The sequence below is a fragment of the Pogoniulus pusillus genome, chromosome 1, assembly GCF_015220805.1.
Source record: "Pogoniulus pusillus isolate bPogPus1 chromosome 1, bPogPus1.pri, whole genome shotgun sequence".
Classification (NCBI taxonomy): Eukaryota; Metazoa; Chordata; class Aves; order Piciformes; family Lybiidae; genus Pogoniulus; species Pogoniulus pusillus.
The window spans coordinates 13,914,230-13,936,030 of NC_087264.1; the positions used below are offsets into that span (position 1 = coordinate 13,914,230).

The following is a 21,801-nucleotide window of genomic DNA, read 5'->3' on the forward strand; positions in this document are numbered from 1 at the left end:
CCGAGTAAGATTTGGCAGATCACCGCTGAAATATCTTGCAATAAGTACCATGATTAGCAATGACCTAATAGGAAAAACCTGGCAAACCACTAAATTCAGAACCAATTTTATTTGGGTAGATGTGAACAAAGTAGTCCCATTTATAACCAGGATGTACATCACAGTAGGTTGTTACATTCAGACTTTCACACTTAGAAAATATATATATTATGTACAGGAATTTGCAAATAGGTGTAAACATACAATACTTTAAGATACCAGTACATTCCAAAACAAAAACATCAGCAAGGCAAACACCTCAAAATGATTCCAGTCAGCTAGCACTCAGAATCTCTCTTAAATAAAGTAGTTTTTATGCTTGACATTGTGTTGCTTTAATTATTACTAAAAAAAGAAGTTTCTTACTATAGATCAAATTCCATGGTATCTGGCTATTCTGATACTCAAATATAGGCACTGATTTCTAGAAGGAAATTTTCTTCTTACTGATATAATTGAGCCAATATGGCTGGTTTTGCTAGTACAAAGTAATCCAGTGCTGGAATAACTCAAGACAATTTAAACTTAAGTCAAATGTATAAAGTTAGAGTAGATACTGCAAAGCTGATTAAAATCTAGAAGCCTATATAACTCACCATAAACAATACTGCAAACAGATCAGCTAAGATTTCATTTCACCACCTCATTTCTTTCTCTAAATTATACAAATTACCCTCCTCTTCCTCTTTACAAGGTAGGTTTTGGTTAGCTCCTCCTGCCTAGTTAATACAAAGGGATGTTGTGCAAAATAACCTCCTGCTATCTCATCCATGTAGCACGTCCAAGTCCTGCTACAGGTGGCATACCAGGTGGTGGAATTGGAGGTGGTACAGGTGGCTGTCCACCTGGAGGAACAGTAGGTGGGGGATAACTAGCTGGGGGCATCCCCAGCCCTGGAGGTGGATGAGGTGGTACTGCATGGGTTGGAGGCAGTCTTGGTGGGGGGAAATTAGGGTTGTAGGTAGGTGGAGGAGGATATCCAGGAGTAGGAGGTGGAATATTGGGTGGAGGGAATGAAGCAGGGGGTGGAGGTGGGACTGGTGGTGGAGGGTTGGGAGGATAGACATGAGGATGATAGGGTAGATGAGTTGGTGGTCCATAAGCTGGTGGTAGAGCTCCGTAAGTTGGTCCTTCTGTTTTCATCATTGACTGAAGACTTTGATAACCCTCCCCTGACATATAAGAATTTGTAGTAGACATCCCTGTAATGTAACTGGTGGGGGGTGGGGGCGGGGGACGATGCGGCAGAGGTGGAGGTTGATGTACGGGGGCAGGATGAGCAGGAGGAGGAATCTGGACCTTTGGCATATCTACCGAGTCCACAGTAGTAGATTGCTCTGCTTCTGCCAGTGAAACTGCCGTTGTCAAGGCAGGCTTGCGCTCTGGAAAAGAACATTTCATTTGTTGGGTTTTCTTAAGGACAGTGGCAGTAACAGCCTCTGAATACTTTGTTTTGCTTGCAGGTAACATACCAAAAAGTGAACCCATTTTTCTAAGTCTCTGAATGACATATGGTATCCAATAGCTGACCTCTAAAGACTGTTCTTACAATGTTTCAGTGCTCACACAAAGATTTGCCTGTATAAACAAATTCTAAGAGGAAAATTTTAGCTAACAAGGGAAATGAATTCCTTACCTGCCTACACAGGATTTACTTTATCTAAGCAGTCATAAGCCTAACAGCAAAACTGTCCCCTGAGAGAGCTACATAATTAAATCATGCAAGGTGGTTGTGGTACCTATGATTTCAGTCACTTTTAGTTCCTAAATTATAGCAGGCAGTAATTTCCCCATCAGCTCATTTTCAAAACCACTGTGGATGCAAGATGCACATGCAAGTTTTAACAACTGGAGGAATAATGAGAGCAATATTTAGAAGAACTCCTTCATTCTTACAGAGATTTTAGCAAATGAGAAAACATGGTCTTCCTGTATGTCAGAGCACTGCTTTTTACTCCTCTAATTCCCTGGCAGAGGCTGTCACCTTTCAGTTACATTATGGACCTTGCTCTATAAAATATTTATGGCACGTTTAGGGGTCACTGAAAGGACAGCTAATACATCAAAGCACTGGAAGCACATTTTTACCTTAGTACTGTTTATTCTGCAAACATAAGGCATGTGTGCAGTGTTAAACCTTCTCTGGCAGATGAAAGTCCTCTTTTGGTACAAAGCAAAGTATTCCCCTTATTGTTAAGTTACACATCTGCAGAATGTCTACGTGATAGCTATAATACAGAGAACTTGTATGAGACAGCTGGAAGCTACTCTAGTAATACAGTACGGCATCTGCCACCTTTTAGAGAACCTAAGTCCCTTTCTGTCTCCAAGCAACAATTAGTTTTAGTCTTCTAGGTCTTTAACAGTCACAGATCTGTTTGCCTTTGCCTACCTGGTATAGTCTTCTTTCCATCAGAATATTTTTTGCATCTGTCTGGAAAAGCCTGTGCTTCTAAGACAAAATTCCCTCTAGAGTTTATCTACCTAAGCTTTTATTGTCCATGCCAGTTAATCAAGGCAAAAGGCCCTGGCCCCACACTGTTACCACCACGTGAATGAAAAGCAAAACAGTTCAAGACAGGAGTAAATGTGTTTAAGAAAAGCTTACCTGGAGGTGGATGTGCAGGAGGTACTGGTGGATGTGAAGTTTCAATTTTGGGGATTTTAGATGGTGGTGGTGGTTCTAAAAAACATTTGGAAGTTCCTAATTGTTTACTGCTCTGCAATATTTTCCAAATTCCAACTCTGGTCTCATGCTAATGGTCCTATCATATTACTCTATGCAAAAGTACAGTGGAAATGTTTGTATACTACTCATGTTTAATGAAGAACATTAAAATCAAGACCTTTGTATAAACAAAAACAATTATTACAAGTCTTCTAAAAGACTACAAGTTCAAGCTATGTAATTTTTTAACTACAGACAAATTGTCCCAATAATGGTATATAAGTGAAGATGAGTATATATACACTTTCTGGCACAAAAGTAAACTTGTAACAAATCTCAGAAGTTGAACTACGTGTGTCTAGAAATTAAACAAAATGGAAATTGCACAGGAGATGGGGGAGTAGAGACAGCTCTCTGGAATCTAGCTGCAGAAACCAGAGAGGGAGAAGAGCCAGACTTACTTAGGAAAGGTTACAGAATCACATCCTAGCTATCCTGAAATACATTGCTTTAAATCAGCAAAATGAAAGGAAAAAACAACCAACCAACCAAAAATATCTAGATGTAATTGCAGCAGTGAAACATTTCTTAAGCTAGACTGTGTATTGATATGAAATGTCTTTTATTGCCAGGCAAGCCAGCAACCAATTAGAAATGTCACTGATTACCAACAGGCTTATTGTTAGTGCAGCTATTTAATAGCATGGTACTTTCAGTCACTTCAAGGTCCCACAGACTGCTTAAAGAACTACTCCAAATGCAATGATGCATGGAGTTACTATTAGAGAGGTGAGTAGTTCAACAAGACTTCTGCTGAACAGACTGTACTACAGGACCCATGAGGCACAGTCATATTCCACTTTTTTCAAGTTTTACTATTAGGAACATTTCAGAAACAGCTACAGAATATATTTAACTATGCATTATTTGAATCAAAACAGTTTAGAACTAACAAGCCTGTAAACAAACAAACTAAAGGCTTATTCTGGTTAAAGCAGTAAGAATAGAATATTAACACTTACCTGATGTCTTTGTTTCTTCTTTTGGAGATACAGCCTGTTTTAAGGTAAACAAAGCAAACAGAAGATGTAAGACCAGTGCAAAATACAAGGTACTTCCAAATGGTAACAAGTGAGCAAACAGGAGATAACCTATAGCCCACTGAAGAGCTTTTGTACAGCTCTGACTAAAGCTGAACAAGTTTTCAACTCAGAACCAGTCTCTTTCCCCCTCTCCTAAAAAGGAGGCAGGACAAATCCTTTATTTTTTTCCTGCATTTTTGTTAGGCAGCTAATAATACCCAATCTCTTTAGACAGGTGGACCAAAATCAAGTTACACTGGGAAAGCCTAGTTTAACTGGCAGAATGAAGAGAATGGAAAAATAGCAACTAGTTTAGATAGACCACTTCCTGCTATTCTCACTGTTGAGTACTACATCTCATTTAATTTACTTATCCACTGCACATATGTTGTGGTCCAGTACACTGCTCACTGAGCTGAAAGCAAGAGATTTGGCCTCTTTTCCCGGATCTGCTTTGACCTGTCACTCAACCTTTACCAAAATCACTTCAGGTCTTTATGATTTCTTTACAAGGACAGGAGGGCAGTGAAATAATGTTGATCAGTGCAAAACATTTCAGAAGCCTTCTGACTGAAAGCTTTCTTATGCCAGAGAAAAAAGGTAGATGTACCAAGTAAAATCCACTAAACTTCAAATCATTCTTTCAATCACAAGTTTTGGCGTTGGCTTTGGCTTTTTTAAAGAATCATAAGACAAGGCAGTAAGAAAAATCTCTCAGTTTACTTAATCCAGCCGAGATTGATGGTCTTTGAGAAAAGGCAAACTTAAATGAAATTTTAAGTCCAGTAAGCTTACTTACAAATGCATTTAAAATTGACAATGAGAGTGGTATGGTACATTGTTTCTCTGCCTTGGGAATGAATGGGGTTTAAGAGATTATCTACCTCTAGTGGCTTCACCTTCACAAACTCTTCACTTTACTTGGATCAGCTTTTCTTGATTTTCTATGACTAAAGTCCTTGCTGTAAAACTGTATGCAAATGTCAGATCTCTCCATACTTCCAAAGTGAAGCAAGCCTTCACTATTTTTGAAAGTGTCCCAATGAAGTGCATGACAGAAAAACTCCAGTTTAAACTGAGAAGACTCAAGAAGCAACAAAAACAAAGGTTATAAAAATTGAAATAACTTCTCTAATAATGGCATCTGCTATAATAGAGATCAACTTTGTTTTTAGTCCTAACTGCATTCTAGTTCACACTGCTTTAGCTAAGACACCCCAGGGACAACATTACTTATTATCATGCTGATTGTTATGTAATACTTTCATAACATGCTCAATCCATACCACAATTGAACTGTTCCTTTAGTGCTATTTCCATGTGTATTAAAATTGTTTTCATTAACAATTTCTGTTTGTCAAACTAAATATACTATTTAACAATTCACCAGTATATAGTCTTAGTGAAGTCAACCGAACATTCAAGTACTCTTCACCACTAGACATGGAAAGGATGTGCAGGTGCTTTAGACATCTGGTATGGATCTTTAAGTCATGGGCCAGTGCCTCAGCTGCTTGAAAATATCTTGGCTGAGGAGAAAATAATGGACTTATAAGAGTTCATGTAAATGGAAAAATCTGGCCTGCAGGAAGAGAGTGTATTTATGTTCTGTACAAACCACAGCAGAAGTCATGCAAAGCCCTATTTACAGGAGGAGGCAAACATTTAAAGTAAGATCTATGGTACACCTAACTGAAGAACATTTTAGAAGCACCAACTACATCTTTCAAATGCTACCTATTTTGTTCTCCTAGACTGCTTTCTGGAGAAAGAAAGATTTAGATCATAGTACAAACTCCAAATCAACCATTGCTTTATATTTGTTCTGGGTGCTGACAGCATACCAGGACTTAACCTTTTATCTGCACTATTCCCTTCCCATATTATGTGATGGACTTCAAACTTAGTTTCATGAAAAAGTTATGTTGTTCTGAGGGCTTGATCAGAGGCAGTCATTCATGAACAACAGGTACTATTCATGCAAAAGGCATCACTTTTTCCTATGAGGTAGTTCATTAACACATGAAATGAGGGGAAATCAGCAGAGCTTTTACATGAATGAACAAGCATTCATAACAACTTACAAGCAGATGGACAAATACAGAAAAATCCAAACTGTTATTTACAGTTTCTGATGTGCCAAACTGTCCCAGGCAATTTTGTTGAAGACAAACAGATCTGACAACCCAAGCAGAATTTGCACTGATGGTAGAAAAAAAAGTAAGAAATACATACTACCTATAAAGAGCTCTCCCAATTTTCAAGCTAATTAACACATTTTGTCAGTCTTCTATCCTAAAAATCTCTCAAGTTCAGTGCAAGAACAGTATTTCAATGCAGATTCTTTTCTCTAGTAATAGGTTGTATCTTGCAAATAGAAGACCAAGGTTTTACAGTTACATTTTTTTGCCTTTTTTTTTGAGAAGGCTGCTATCATGAAGATGCTCCATGCCTCCAGTTCTATTTCATTCTATCATGTGTTGCCTCTTCCCAGGTTTTGAGGTTTCTTTCAGGTTTTCTGTCTGTTCTCTAGATTAGACATGCATTAATTACAAGCCAGAGCAAAAGCTGTAAAAGCAGCACACAATTTACTTCCTAAATTGACTTTTCCAAAGACTTGACTTCTGAAAACACTTTTCTTATAAAGTACATGAAAGAACATTTAGGTAACACTTCACCTTTTTAAAAAATACCACCTTCAAAAAAATGTTAAGTCTGAAAACTTCACTTGAACCCTGAAAAAGCATTCAGAGTAGTTGTGGTATTATCATAGAATCACGCAAGGATTATCTAGGTCCAACCCCACTGCCATGGACAGGGATACTTTACACTAGATCAGGCTGTCTAGAGCCTCATTCAGCCTGGCCTTAAACACCTCCAGGGATGGGGCTTTGACCACCTCCCTGCGCAACCTGTTCCAGGGTCTCACCACTCTCATAGTGAGGAACTTCTTCCTAACATCCAGTCTGAATCTATGATTTGCTCCATTCCCCCTAGTCCTATCACTACCTGACATCCTAAAGAGTCCCTATCTGACTTTCTTGTAAGCCTCCTTAAGAAAATGAAGGGCCACAATAAGGTCACTTTGGAGCCTTCTCCTCTCCAGACTGAGCAGCCCCAACTCCATCCATCTCTCATAGGAGAGGTGCTCCAACCCTCTGATCATCCTCGTAGCCCTTCTCTGGACACACTCCAGCACACCCATATCCCTCTTGTAATAGGAGCTCCAGAACTGTACGGGGGTCTCACTAGTGTGGAGTGGAGGGGGAGGACCTGGTTGGCCTTCTGGGCTGCAAGAACAGACTGCCAGCTCATACTGAGTGTCTTGTCCACCAGCACCCCCAAGTCCCTCTCCTCAGGGCTGCTCTCAAGCCAGTCTCTGCCCAGCCTATATTGGTGCGTGGGACTGCATTGACCCAGATGCAGGATCTTGCACTTGGTCTTGTTGAATTTCATGAGGTTGGCTTTGGCTTGTGCCTACCTCTCCAGCCTGTTCAGGCTCCTCTGGCTGGCATCCCTTCCCTTCAGCGTGTCTGCTGCACCACACAGCTTGGTGTTGTTAGCAAACTTACTGAAGGTGTGCTCAGAGCCTCTGTCCATGTCACCAAAAAAATGTTAAACAAGACTGGTCCCAGGACTGATCCCTGAGGGACTCCACCTGTCACTAGCCTCCACTTGGACATTGAGCCATTGACAGCCACTCTTTGGTTGTGTCCATCAAGCCAATTCTTTATCCATCTAGTAGTCCATCCATGAAATCATCACCAGTTTGGAGATCAGGATTTCATGCGGGATAGCGTCAAAGGCTTTGCTCAGATCCAAGTAAATGACATCAGTTGCTTGCCCCTCATCAATTGATGTTGTGACCTTTTCATAGAAGGCCACCAGGTCTGTCAGGCAGGATTTGCCCTTAGTGAAGCTATGCTGACTGTACCAAATCACCTCTTCACTATTCTTCTGTCTCAGTACTGCCTCCAGGAGGATCTGCTCCATGATCTTACCAGGCATACAGATGAGACTGACTGGCCTGTAGTTCCCTGGTTCTTCCTTCTTAACCTTTTTGAAAATGGGGGCTATGTTTCCCCTTTTCCAGTCAGTGGGGTCTTGAGACTGCCATGACTTTTAGAATACAATAGAGAGGGGTTTAGCAATCTCATCTGCCAGTTCCCTCAGCATCCACAGGTGTACCCGACTGCTAACACACCTTGTTATTTTCAGTGAAGAGGCAGTAATACAGATCAAGTGAGATGTCACTATATGATGCGTTGGTAGCTTTCTACTCCTACTAGGTTATTTTAAATTATAATTTTACATACTTTTAGAAGTCATCATTCTCTTGTATTTGTGATCAAAGACCAGACAGTCAGACACTGTCTTCATCAGCATTGTCTACATCTCTATGTTCAAGCATGGCACAAGAGACCCTCCCTACATCAAGCCTGCTTAAAGTCAAAACCAACAAAATTTGATAGCATAGAAGCATGAACCTTAATAGCTCTTGCAGACTTACAAGTCTCTCCACCCATTTTGCCTTAAGTGAAATATGAATGTGGTATGCCAAAACTGCAAAGGCTGTTCTATACTAACACACCTGCCATATAATCAATGGACCTCTACCAAACAAAATTAACTACCAGGCTCATTTTCAAGGCAAACACCAGCCTGCTGCACACTGCAGCCTTTAAATCAAACGGACATCAGATCAGCTTGAAAATTAAATGTGAGTTAAAGTTCAAAATTAAACTTACTGCTGGCCTTTTATTCTGTCTAGGAGGACTTGACTGGGGAGAGGGCTTTTTAGTTTGCTGTGCTTGTGTTTGCTGCTGTTGCTGTTGTTGTGCTGACTGTTGTGACTCCTTCTGCTGCTGAGGCTGGGATTGCTCTGAACTCTGGGATTGTTGTGATTGCTGTACTGTAGGTGCCTGGGGTGCAGACTGAAGAGATGGTGGCTGCTGCAATTGATGAGGAGTATGATGAGGCATTTGCTGTTTTCCCTGTGAGTACAGATCCAGGATCTGATGACATATATCTTAAGAAAGAAAAACATCCAAAATATTATACTCCCATAATATACAAGTGTACATTTAACACACAATTAGCAACTAATCTTTTTACTTGGCATCAACTGCCAAAAATTTAATTGCAAGTATTACTGCTGTTAACAACCATGGATTTGACTTAATTAAACCAAACTATCAATTTCCAACTGTATTTTTTAGTTTCCTCTGCTGAACAATATGTAGATGTATATGCATACCTTCCACCAGAAGAACAAAGTACCTTTGTATTAACATACCATACATCACTATTGTGTGCTTGGAAAGCCAAATAACTGCATAACAGGATAGCAAGACAGTAAGCAAGTGCATGAAAGATGATTGAATGTTAAAGTATACATTCCTAGTTAGGTTAGCCAAAGAAGTTGCAGGACACTAACAAAAGGACTAATACTAAGCTCTTCTTACAACATGTTAGGAGCTAAAAGTCTCTAAGAAAACATGTAGGACCAACTGTTAAGTCTAGGAAAAAAACAAAACAAACACCAAGAAAACCTTTCCAGAAATGCTAAATAAGTTCTTTTCATGAGCATTCACTGATGCAGTAGCAGAAACTGGAAACAATCCTATTCTACAACTCTCTTTGACAAGCATTCAGCAGAGATCTGAAACTGAAAGTAGTTTGAAAAAAAAGCTGTAATACAGAGCAAGGAACCATCAAGAAATTATTAGACCTGTGGGGCATTCACCCAAAAGTTCAAAGAGTACCAAAGGCTAATCCACCTGAACAGTAACACACACTGCTGTATTTAAAATCCCTTAGAACCCAACATCAGATTGTCACAAGCATAAATTTTTAAAGGTTTATAAAGCAATTTATGGAACAAGAAGTAGGCTTAGATTGACATTTGTAACAGGTAAGTCAGTAAAAACCTTAATGAAGATGAATTTGTGGCTGTATAACCACACAGTTTACTAAAGAGTCAAGAACTTCCTCAAAAGGACAAGCAGCATATAAATACAAGCACACATAAAGGGAATACTATAATGATATCTGTACTGATGAAAATGATCTGCAATTCATCCCCTAAGAGAATTCACACACACATTAGAATTCATTCCCCATAACCTGCTCCTCAGTTGTGGTACATCATAAAGAAAAAAACAAAATACAACCCTCTGGCAGAATTTTGTTAAAGAAGTCTATCATCAAGGGAAAACCACTGGAAACCAGGCCCCATTAGTTCCAGGGTTTGTAGAGCTACTTATTTAAAATAGGGAGACAGTTGAAATAGCTAATTAGTTGTGCTACAAACTAAATGATTTCTAAGACAAATACTGACCAGAAGATTAATCATGATAACTAACAGAGCTTCCAGGCTAAACCAGTCTAGTAAGTTTAATGTAAAACCTAATCAATATGTAGCACAGACTCTATGTGTGATTATTTTGACTAAAATGAAATAGAAAGCAACTGGCATTTACTTATGACCCAAGACACACAGTTTAAGGAAGTAATCCTCTGTTTGAGGCACATGTCTTTCATACCTTCCAGAACATCAACTGGAACATCTTGGACAAACTGCTCCCACCATCGTCTGTACATCGGCTTTGACGTCCATTCCTGTATTTCGAACTTACACAAACGGCCTGCTAAGTACATAACTGCAACAGCTATTATCTCAGGTTCCCACTGAAGTGACAGTGTAGTGCAGAGACTGGAAATGTAACAAAACCAAACCAAAACACAACCTTGAAGATAATTTTGATTGTTCAAAGCACAGCATTTTAACATACACACAAGTATAATTAACAGGGTATATAATTCCATCACACGTCAACATCTTACAACGATTTTAATTAGGACTTTTGTTAAACAAAAGAGATTACAAAACTCTTTCTATGCTACTGCTATCAAGAAACTAGGTGATTTTACACATTCCCAGAACCAGCTGAGTCTAGTCTGGGTGATTTCTAAAGTGTGGGGGGGCGGGGAACACCCAAACCATCACAATAATACAGAAGGCACATGCCTATGGAAGTAAGATCTCACAGGAACATTGCTTGGAGCTTAAAAATAGAAAACCTAATGCTACATGCCTGTAGAAGAAGAGGGAAAAACAGCATTATATTCCACATATTGGGCAGCTACATTCCAATTTAGTCTCACCTATAGCGTTCACTAAGTATAATGCTCATGTTTGTTCCTACACATGTGTGCTGTCATAACATTACACTGGTTAAGGAATGATGTCCACACTTAGATTTTAGACTTGCCAAATGTTTTTCAATAAAGTCTAGACAATTACTAAAAAAACACCAAAAAAACCCACAGAACAGCTAACATGAACTTTCAAAGCAACTTATCAAACATGCTTATGAGTTTTGGATCAAGATTTAAAACCTGTTAAATGTTCTGTCTTGAATAGCCTTTCTTAAAGCCAATGATAAAAATATATGCTGTTATTAGCATTGCTGATACTCAGTTCTGGCAATAATCAGGATTATTTGATAGTGCTTCCTGATATTAATTTTAAATTATAAAATTTGGTTTTCTTCTGTTTATTTTTGCTTTATATATTCTGTAACATTTTAGATCCAGCTAGCCAGTTACATTTCTGTGAATTTGTTGATTAATTCGTTATTTTGTCCTTAAATGCATCTTAGATAATTTCTATCTGATTTCTCTCCAGTAGGCTACATGTAACCAGAGGCCAATGGCAGAATCAGGTCAGCAGTAAAGAGTAAAAAGGACATGAGGACTAACTATTAAATTGATTTTATGTCCTCACTTTGAGGGCGTACTGCAGCTGTGTAGGAACAGAACCCCATTCTAAAGACTTGTAGGACAAAGTACAGGAGTATTTTCCCATGATTGTAGAAAACAATTACACTTCTATTACTGTGTCTATTAAGTAAACACAGGACAGTCTCTCAGTAACAGAGATAAATATTTGAAAGAATCAATCCAACTTCATACTAATGTTTTCCTGAAAGTGCATTTTCTTTAATTTTTAAATACCATCTAATTCCAAATACAGCAGTCTCCAAAATTTTATGGATACAGAACAGAAGCTTTCACTGACAAACTTATCAGTAACAGTCAAGTTGTAATTTTGTTCCACCTGGAAGATCATCACCTGCAATTGACAGTAGCTGAAGTAAACATCTCTTGACACCCAAAGAAGCTAAACAAACTTTTGCAGATTAATTTTGAGAATTCAGGTGGTATCTACAGAATTTAGACGAACAATAAGTTGCTCGAAACTAGGCACATGAATAAACATGCACCTCTGTTTTAACGGTGTTTTATTTCTTTAGGTATGACTGAAAGCAACATATTCAGTATTTCTGAACAGCCAGGTTGCTTACATGTTTTCCTAAAACTTTCTTTGGAAATTAATGCACTCCAGTTACTTGAGGCGATCCTTGTATTGAATTGTGATCTTGCTCTGGCAGCAGGGTTGGACTAGGTGATCTTTTGATGTCCTTTCCAGGCTCTAACATTTTTTATTTAATGGCTACTTTTCTACTAGCCAAATATTGCCATAAAAAGTAGAATCATAGAATCAACCAGGTTGGAAGAGACCTCCAAGATCATCCAGTCCAACCTAGCACCCAGACCTAGCCAGTCAACTAGACCATGGCACTAAGTGCCTCATCCAGGCTTTTCTTGAACACCCCCAGGGACGGTGCTTCCACCACCTCCTTGGGCAGCCCATTCCAATGCCAATCACTCTCTCTGTGAAGAACTTCCTCCTAATATCCAGCCTATACCTACCCTGGCACAACTTGAGACTGTGTCTCTTTGTTCTATTGCTGGTTGCCTGGGAGAAGAGGCCACCCCCCACCTGGCTACAGTGCCCCTTCAGGTAGTTGTAGACAGTAATAAGATCACCCCTGAGCCTCCTCTTCTCCAGGCTAAACAGCCCCAGCTCCCTCAGCCTCTCCTCATAGGATTTGTGTTCCAAGTATTGACTAATGTGACTGAATTAGGAAATTATTTCTTTTCCCACAATGTACCACACATCTCAGGCTGAGCAAGAAGCAAGCTTCTGATGTGTAATGTAGTTTGGCCATTTCAAACAGTCACTTTTTTTTAATGCACCACTAAACCATTATTATGAAACTGCAAGGGTGTTAATGGTCTACTTCTATACTCATGTTAGATTCCCTGTCGAGCTGAGCTATCACGGTAATGATGGAGATAAAAAACTGATGGCAACACTATCAGGAAACATAACAAGCAGAAAACATGTAACAAATGCTTGTCAAAGAAGTAGCTAATCCCAGAAAAAAAACTAGCAACAGTAACTACATCACTTCCAAAAGTTTCCTACAATTATCTTACCTGTCATTGACAAAGGTCCATGCCATTTGAACTAGTTTTTGAATTTTATTTTTGTCTCCTGAATAACAAAGAGAAAAGTTGTAAGAATCAAAATTAGGAAGAGCAAACGGTTTGGAGTAGAATATTCCTACACTGTTAAGGTAAATTAAGTTACGAAAATTAATAAGGGACATTACTTGCTCATTCTGTAATATTTTACCTTTGAGTTGTTTGGCATATTTGAGAAGAAATTGGTATGGATGTTCCACTTGCAAATCAAACTTTATTGTTTGCAGCAAGATTCTCTCAAGGACCATCACTTCTTCCTACAGAACATTACAAAATCGGCACAACATTATTCCTTCTTCTATGTACAAGTATCTTATACTGGTATGAAGTATGACTACATAGTATCTTCAAGTTAATATGTTTGTCTGGTTTAACTTGATCAGAGTTTGTCTCCAGGGTTAACAGAAACCTCTACAACCTAAAACATTATTTTAAATCCAGATACTTTTCCTTTACATTTATTTGAGTCAGGAGAAGATAAGCAGTGTTTAAAAAAAAAAGTAAAAAACTGGCTGGATGGTAAGACACCAGGAGTGGTAGTGAACAGTTAAAGCCAGTGTGGCACAGATAACATGAAGCTGGGCAGGAGTATTGATTAGAGGGACCTAGATAGGCTGGATTAATAGGCTGAGGCCCATTGCTGGGATTCAACAAGGTCAAGTGCCGGGTCCAGGACTTCCGTCAAAACAACCCTATGTAATGCCACAGGCTTGGGACAGAGTGCCCAGAAAGCTGCCCAGCAGAGGGACACCTGGGGGTACAGGTTGACAACTGGTTGAATCTGAGCCAACAGTGTGCCCAGATGGTCAAGAGAGCTAACAACATGCTTGTTTGTCTTGGGAATAGTGTGGCCAGTAGGAGTAGAGAAGGAATTGCCTCCCTGTACTCAGCACTGTTGAGTCTGGGCCTTGAAGACCATATTCAGTTTTGAGCTCATTGCTACAAAAAGTTGCTGTAGTGTTTCCAGAGAACAGTCACAAAGATGTAGCAGGGTCTAGAGAAGTCTTTTGAGGAACAGCTGAGGGAATGGGAGTTGTTTTGTCTGGAGAAATGGAGGCTGAGGGGAGATCTTACTGCTCTCTCCAACTACGTGAAAGGAGGCTGTAGCAAGGTGGCAGTAAGTCTCCTCTCCCATGTTACAAGTGTACAACAAGAAGAAATGACCTCAAGATACACCAAGAAAGGTATAGATTAGACAATAGGAGGAAATCCTTCATCGAGTGTTGTCAAACATTGAAATAGGCTATCCAGGGAAGTGGTTGAGTCACCATCCCTGAAGGTATTTAAAAGACACATAGATGTGGTGCTGAGAGATATGGTTTAGCGGTGGACAGTCCTAGGTCAATGGTTGGATTTGATCTTAAAGGTGTTCTCCAACCAAAATGATTCTACAATTCTAAAATTCCTTTTTCCCCATGGATGAAAGAACTGAGCCAGACATGGGAAAAAAGCATTACGCACACAGGACATCCAATGGTTGAAGTGAGCCCAGAGGAGGGCCATGAAGATGATCAGAAGGCTCCTCTGCTATGAGGACAGGCTGCGAGAGTTGGGACTCTTCAGCCTGGAGAAGAGAAGTTTCAAGGAGGCATTGTAGCAGCCTCCCAGCATCTGAAGGGGGCCTACAGGAGGGCTGAGGAGGGACTATTTACAAGGTCTTATAATGACAGGATGAGGGGTAATGAGTTTAAACTGGCAGAGGGGAGATATAAACTGGATGTTAGGAAGAAGTTCTTCACAGTGAGGGTGGTGAAACACTCGAACAGGTTGCCCAGGGACGTTGTGGCTGCTCCTTCCCTGGAGGTGTTCAAGGCTAGGTTAGATGAGGCCTCGAGCTACCTGTTCTAGTGGGAGGTGTCCCTGCCTATGGCGGGGAGGTTGGAACTAGATGATCTTTGAGGTCCCTTCCAACCTAAACCATTTATATGATTCCATGATTCCATATAAGAAACATGAGAAAAAGGTAAGCTCTCACTACACTTTTCTCTCAAGTTTCAAATCCTTATGGTATTTATAATAGCCAAATTTGGAGAGATGCATAATTTTGCTAAGCCAAACACCCTACACAGAAAACTTCTGAATACTTTTGAGATGTAGCTCTCTTACTTGGCTTAATATTTGCTGTTAATTGCTTTCTAAAACAACATTAAGACTACCAAATATGATTTATATCATGATGATATTTCTAGCTGACATGAATTACTTGAATATAATTTGCAAAATAATAAAAAAAACCTTGAAATCAGATGTAACTTTTGTATACAATTACTTTAGTAGGTTCCCAAAGCTGCTTTTATTAGCAAGAATTACTTTTCTAGTTACCTATCACATTATTGAAACAAGTCATAAATGCATGCTCAACACAGAATTTAATTTAGACCAACTGAAAATCACCTAGTGCTCTAATGAAGGTATGTCACTTTTCTGGAGCGCAACAGGATGAAATCAATTTCAAAATGAGTATTTTTACCTTTGGGTCATCTCCAAATTGTCCAAACTGTACATCATTTAGTAAGCTTCGAGCTGTTTTAATTATATCTTTACATTTCTTAGGTGTTTCTTCAACTTTTCCTGCTAGGAAGAGGCAGCAGGCTCCTGTCACCTAAAAAAAGAATGTGCTTTCAAAAGATCGTCTGCATGTAGATATACAATATAGTATAGCATTATAAAAGCACTGTCGGTTTCCATTAACAGTTCTGTAGACATCTGACAGGAAAGACTTAATAAACATATTTTTAATTTTATTATAGTGTTAAACTTTTACTTTCTCAGAGGAAACATACAGAATTTGGAGGGTTGTCTGTTTTATACTGCATTTCAAAGTCAGAAACCCAAAGCAGAATTTGTCCTGGTTCATTGTTGTCTGTCAATCAGTTTTAATGTCACATTAGGCTTCTTTCTTTTTCTTACAGCAAATACAGGACTGCCAGAACTACAGCTGCTACTCCTAAAGAACAGTATCAGCAAGATGTAACTGCAATGTCAGTATAAATGTTTCTAAGCATAAACTGAAATGCGTAAAAAAGCAAGATCAGTGTAGTTTGAGCTGCAATGATCAAATGTAAAATGCTTATTTTTAACCACCTGGGTTGGTGGCCAGTAGTAGTACTTGAGTGACTTATATGACTTCAACTAGTCCACACCTAGTACAATCGCTGTAATAAGACATCTATTTTGTAAATACTTACATATCTTGGGAATTGCTTGAAGGAATGAAACATATAAAATCGATGGAAATAAATTATTCCAGTTGCCAGAGTATCATAATGTCTGTGGTGCAGAATAAGGACTTCCAAACAGGGCATAAAAGAAATTTAAACCAAAAAATGAACAAAGGAAAAGATATATTCTGCTGTTAAAAAACAACAGAAGTAAAATAATAACTTTTGAGGGAAAAAAAACCCACCCTTAATGCATTATAAATGCCATGATTCAGTCCAGGCTCAGTTGATACCTAAAGAACTTATTGGAAGAGGGTTTACATGAATATCCAAGGCAAGGCCACCCTTGTGTTAAGCTATACCTGCTGCAAAGTTCAAACCAGCAGGAGGTACATGAAGGAACAGAACAACTAACAACTTAAATTACAGTGTTGTTCAGAGAAAGGTTATTTAAATATTCACACCTACAAATGCAAATAAAGGTGAACACTCTTCCAACTCTTTAAGCAGTGGAATAAAATTTCATCCTCAGTAGCTTCTATTAAACAAATAATTAGGGAGACTAAAGGCAGCATAAGTGTACAGGTAGCAAAAAGTTTAATCAACAGTCTAGAAGAGTGAGAGAGTAGAGAGACCTTACTTTTATATACAAAGTTTAAAATCCCAACCTAAACAAACAGAAACAATGATCCAAATCTTAAGAGTAGGGAAGAGATAAGAAGCCTTAGAGGCAAAATACTGAGAAAAGAAAAAGGCAAAATTCAAAATCTGAGAATTTACATAGATTCATATAGTAAGAGGTTGAACTTTTTAAATGACAAAAGATATCCTTAATCTGCAAGTCTAAAACCACCTTACTTTTGTATTGCCAAAATTATGCAGTTGTTTATCCAATGAATGAACAAGAACTGTGTAGGAAACATGCAATCAAAAGGCAAGTAAACCCAAACAGATTTTTAATTAATGATTAATAAACATTTGAACAGCTACTTAAGGACATAATTCTTCTGTATCTCATTCTAAAAATCCCCACTCACAATGACATTTCACACCAACATGATTTTAAAGGATACAATCCTAAACGAGTTCCCACATCGAATATGAATCTGGCCCCCTCCCTGCGGTATCGTGCTTCAGTAGCTGGATCAAGCCCTTCTAGCTGAGATGGTGTATGTGCCAAGTCTTTCTTATCCCAGTACCAACATGGCTTTGTATGGTCCAGGCCTGCCAAGTTTAAAGAAGGGCTGGAATTTTCTTTATTCTCCTTCATTTATTAAACCAGAATTGTTCTTGCTTTTGAAGCTTTCAAAAAGGAAGTCTTCAGACAGTCACTTCAGAACCTTTAAGAAAAGAGAAAAGGCCTTCTTTAAAAATGAAAGGGGACTTTCTCCTGTTCCACAAAGATGAGTAATGAGCAGCAGCGTTTAACCTTGCTCACTAGGACTTCCTCTATGCTCAAAGACAAGTAATATTTAATCTTCCCCTTATCTTCCCCATACACTACAACTCAAAGAAATAGACCTAGGTTATCTTTGCTATTTCCTGTTTAATAATGAAACTTCAAAAATACATTGATGAACAATATCTCTTGATTCTTAGTATGACAGCTTTAACCTACTTTTTCCACAAAATCAAAACAATTCAGTGATGGTAGCTGCAAGACTCAAAAACTTACAAAGGGGATCAACTTACTATTGATAACCTGGAAACAAATTGTCATTCAGACTGACCTAATGAATATAAACACCTACTTCGACTTCCAAGTATCACCAGGTGATAAAACTGCAGCAACTACTTGGGAAAAAAAAACCACCTTTTTAAATGGTCTGTGCTTGCCTTACTTGAAGAAAAATACATTATGAAAGCAGTATCCTTTCACATGCCTTGATCAAGACAGTTCATGAAAGAATGCAGAGTAAAGAGGCATCTGAAACGGTCCCCAAAACAGAGCAGTTGGTTACACTCAGAAATTGGGCTCCTTTCCTGTGTTTGTCAGCACTTTGCCTATGCATGTTTAAGTCAAGAAGCTCTGCAAGCAACTTCCTGGTGTTTTAGTCATGCCTGATGTTCAGCCATGCCTCAACTTAAAGACCAAATGAAGACCATCTTGCTGTCTATTTCTTTCAGACACAAAACAACTGTTACTGTAATTCAATGAACTACAGATACTACGCACAAGTTACTGCAGTCACCTGCAAAGCTTCGCATAATGAATACGCAAAACAGAGGAAAACCTAAACGTACAACTCTAAAAACGAAGACGTTTCCCTCCCGAAAATCACACGAGCAAACTGCCAGAAAAATTATGCCTGCAGTTAGGATCCCACTCAACTTCAGAAGTTTCTCTCTTTCAGAGTAATGAATACTATCTTTGTCCCACTTTGGTTTGGGAAGACCCTTCACAACTAAAAGGTACCGGTCACAGATCAATCAATCGTCACAAGTAAGTGATCCAAAATTACTAGCAGAACCAACAAAAGTGCCACGATCACACATTTCCATTATATTAAAAAAAAAAAAAAGGTTATTTTCCGCAACTGTTCTGGTCGTTCTTACTTACCAGTTATTTCACATCCTTGTGCTCTTAAACAGTGTAAAACCCAACTACTGCTAAAATAGTCCGAAGCTACAATAACTGCTTCTATAAGCAGTCAAAACGTTTCCGGATACAAAATTTGGAAATCAAGCATCCCAATCCACACAAAAAAGAACATCGAAAGTTTTTCTTCCGCCTTTTTATGCATACCATTGATAGAGAGAATTCAGGAACTCGATCCCGGCTTTTTTACCTCCTACCTCAGACGAGCCAGCCGACCGAGAGGCCAGCGCCGTCACCCACAGCCCCTAAGCCGGCGGGGGTGCTGTGCTTCTCCCAGACCTGGCCGGCTCGCTGCAGACGCGATTACCGGTGCCCGGGGAGGCGCTCGCTCCCCGCTCCGGCTCCCCGCTCCGGCTCCCCGCTCCGGCTCCCCGCTCCGGCTCCCCGCTCCGGCTCCCCGCTCCGGCTCCCCGCTCCGGCTCCCCGCTCCGGCTCCCCGCTCCGGCTCCCCGCCGCCTTCCCTTCTTCCCCAGGCCCTGTCTCTCGCTAGCAGGCGGCCCAGGAAGGCATGAGGGCGGCCCCGGAGGGCGAGCGAGCCCCGCCACCGGCACCTCGCGGCCCCACGCACGCACGACGCACTCACAGGTGACGCGCGGGAACGGAAACCCCACCGGAGCGAGAAGCCTCTCAGCGGCAGTGCAGCCTCCGCGCCCTGCGCGCCGCCATGTTGGGAACCAGGCCAGGCTGCTCACTGCGCTGCGTCATCACGCCGCCGTGACGCGGGCACCGCGCGCGAGGGCGAACCTCTTACCCCTCAGCCAATGCCGTCCCATTCAGCAGGGACTGCGCGCCAGAGGCAGGCGGGCCATGTGTCCCGCAGTCTAGGAGTAGGCCAATCAGAAAGCGGGAGGGGAAAGATTGAGATCCATAGAAGCGAATAGGAATCCAAAGGCGTGTGGGTTAAATCCCACCCACTCAGGGAGCCGCCGTGCCCTGTCTCAAGACCGGTAGAGGCGGCGAGGGGTGGTCGCTGGGGATTGGATGCTGTGGGTCTCGTGGGGTGGGCGTGGGCGGAGCCTTTCATCTCTACAGGCTTCTGCCAATGGCGGCTACGAGGTGAGGGCGGGGCCAGGAGGCAGGCTGGACCGAGAGCGAGGGGCTGGGGCGAGCTCGGCCACCGCCTCCCCACCCGTGGGTAGCGGCGTCCGGCGAGAGGGGCTCGGGCTCCGCGCCGCTCCCAGTAGGCGAGGCAGGAGTTGCCGCCGCGCGGGAGGTAAGGCGGGCCTCGCACTCCTCCCCTCGTTGAGCCGGTCGCCCCTAGGCCAGGTCCCCCCCCCCCCCGCCTCCTCGCCCCCCTCGCCATGGCCGCGCCTGGGCCCTTCCTCTCAGCCCTCTCAGGGGCCTCGCCTTGGTCCGCTCCTCCGCCTCCGTTCTCGCGGAAGGTGCCACTCTTTCTGGACACCCCCTCCGCCCCCACCACCTTGGGCCCAGGCCTCGCTGCCCTTTCTTCCCCCCGCGGCGCCGGCTTCGTCCTTCTCCTCCGCCTGGCGGCCGCGGCGACCAAGCGGCTCTCGGCCCACTCGTGGGGCACCCACGCACCACACCCCTGCTCGCCGGGAGCTGCAGCCTCTGTGCCGTTGGCTGTAGGCAGCGGAACTCCGGTTCCACCTTGCCGCAGCGTTTCTCCCTTCCTGGCTCTCCGAGGCGGTTGGCGTGCGCTTCGTGCCCCATCGCCGCCTCGCTCTCCCGCTCCGCCGTGGATGGCTGGGTGGGTCAGTCTTGTTTCACCCTAGTCTGCGCCAGTTTAAAGTGAGTGAGGCAGTGACATTCACGTCCTCACGTTCGTTTCCCGTAGCCCATCCCCCGCGAGAGGCTGATCAGAAACCAGAGTAAAACAAATGGCTTAAAACTGCTTTTCCCGTGATGTAATTCCTTTTTTAATGTGTGACACACTGCTGCAGCTTTCCAGAGAGACTTCCATACTTCCATCTTTTGGGGTCTGGCTTGGGAGCATTTCTGCTGGCTCCCTAGAATCCTTTTCTGGCAGGAAAAAAGTGTTCTGGTTTCTTTCCTTTTCTCTCCCAGTCTGTAACTTCCTTAAAGGGGTTAAACCTATTGAAAGGGGACAAAAAGGTGGGTTTTAAGATTAGAATAAATCTTACTCTTAAACCAACTGTCATGTAACCGTTTATATAGAGAGATGTTACTCCTGAAACAGTCGAAGTTTCAACGTTACTACAACAGCTGCTTAGACCGAACTTCTCATGACCCCCTTCCTCATCTTCTTTCTTACCCAACAACCCTTTGCTTAGAATCGCTTGAGCTGAGGCTGTGCGATGTGTTTGCCTTTAATTCTTACAACTTCTTGAATTTTGAATTCGAAGTGGTATCTGGGTTTTTACACAAAGGCAGCATTTACCTATAATCACAAACAGTTCTTCTGTTTGGAAGTTGTCCCTCAGAGCTTACTTCAAGGCTTCTCTTCTCCAAAGCTTGGCATCTGGTGTTTTGGATGGACTTGACCTTTGAACCTGAGTTTCTCCTGAGGTGAAGTTGAAAGCAAATTGCCTTTCTTAATCTTTGTTTTGTACTGATGTTAGCTTAAACTCTTACAAACGTTTTCTGCTTTCAGTTGTTCTAAGCTTGTAACTGTAAGGTATTTTGTAGGTGAGTAAATACCTGTAGCATTCTGCATGTCTTGTGCTTGATTCCTGGTATAAAGTAGTGTGCCAGTTGTTTTTGGGAATGGTGTGATGAGCGTGGAGGTGGGAGTGTTTCCTGATATTTTTGCTCAATGAAGTAATTTAATATGGTAGAGATTCAAGTACGCCATCTTATGCTTTAATAGAGCTTTCAATTATGTTTAGCAAGCTGGATTGAAGTACATTTGAAAACACATTCTTGAAGTGGTATGCC

At 41.3% G+C, this 21,801-nt stretch overlaps 2 protein-coding genes across 4 annotated transcripts in view; one reads left to right on the forward strand and one right to left on the reverse strand.

Moving 5' to 3' along the window:
* Positions 1 to 90: 90 nt before the first annotated feature.
* Positions 91 to 20,084, reverse strand: CCNK (cyclin K). Of its 3 annotated transcripts, none has more exons than XM_064140153.1 (11): positions 19,697 to 20,084; positions 17,420 to 17,686; positions 16,374 to 16,455; positions 15,656 to 15,787; positions 13,337 to 13,442; positions 13,138 to 13,195; positions 10,335 to 10,504; positions 8,538 to 8,818; positions 3,730 to 3,763; positions 2,648 to 2,722; positions 91 to 1,421 (listed from the first exon to the last, which is right to left on the reverse strand). In XM_064140153.1, the coding sequence occupies exons 2-11, from the start codon at positions 17,614 to 17,616 to the stop codon at positions 799 to 801; spliced, it is 1,758 nt and encodes a 585-aa protein (XP_063996223.1). In that variant the 5' UTR covers positions 17,617 to 17,686; positions 19,697 to 20,084; the 3' UTR covers positions 91 to 798. The 3 variants fall into 3 exon arrangements, with proteins under 3 accessions (XP_063996223.1, XP_063996061.1, XP_063996147.1); XM_064139991.1 differs by lacking the exon at positions 19,697 to 20,084 and adding an exon at positions 19,529 to 19,666; XM_064140077.1 differs by lacking the exon at positions 19,697 to 20,084 and adding an exon at positions 19,557 to 19,659.
* Positions 19,985 to 21,801, forward strand: part of SETD3 (SET domain containing 3, actin N3(tau)-histidine methyltransferase) — a 71,239-nt gene continuing 69,422 nt past the window's right edge. The window contains exon 1 of the mRNA XM_064176843.1: positions 19,985 to 20,158. The gene's annotated coding sequence lies outside the window, so the exon portion shown is untranslated. The remainder of the gene's footprint in view (positions 20,159 to 21,801) is intronic.

What these genes read in the sequence shown, in the direction of transcription:
- CCNK (XM_064140153.1), bottom strand. Translation starts at nt 17,616, where the DNA reads ATGAAGGAGAATAAAGAAAATTCCAGCCCTTCTTTAAACTTGGCAGGC. An exon ending in GTGGGAACTCGTTTAGGATT is followed by an intron (nt 16,456 to 17,419) that starts GTATCCTTTAAA and finishes TCTGCACCACAG; the next exon opens with ACATTATGATACTCTGGCAA. An exon ending in ATATGCCAAACAACTCAAAG is followed by an intron (nt 13,196 to 13,336) that starts GTAAAATATTAC and finishes TTTGTTATTCAG; the next exon opens with GAGACAAAAATAAAATTCAA.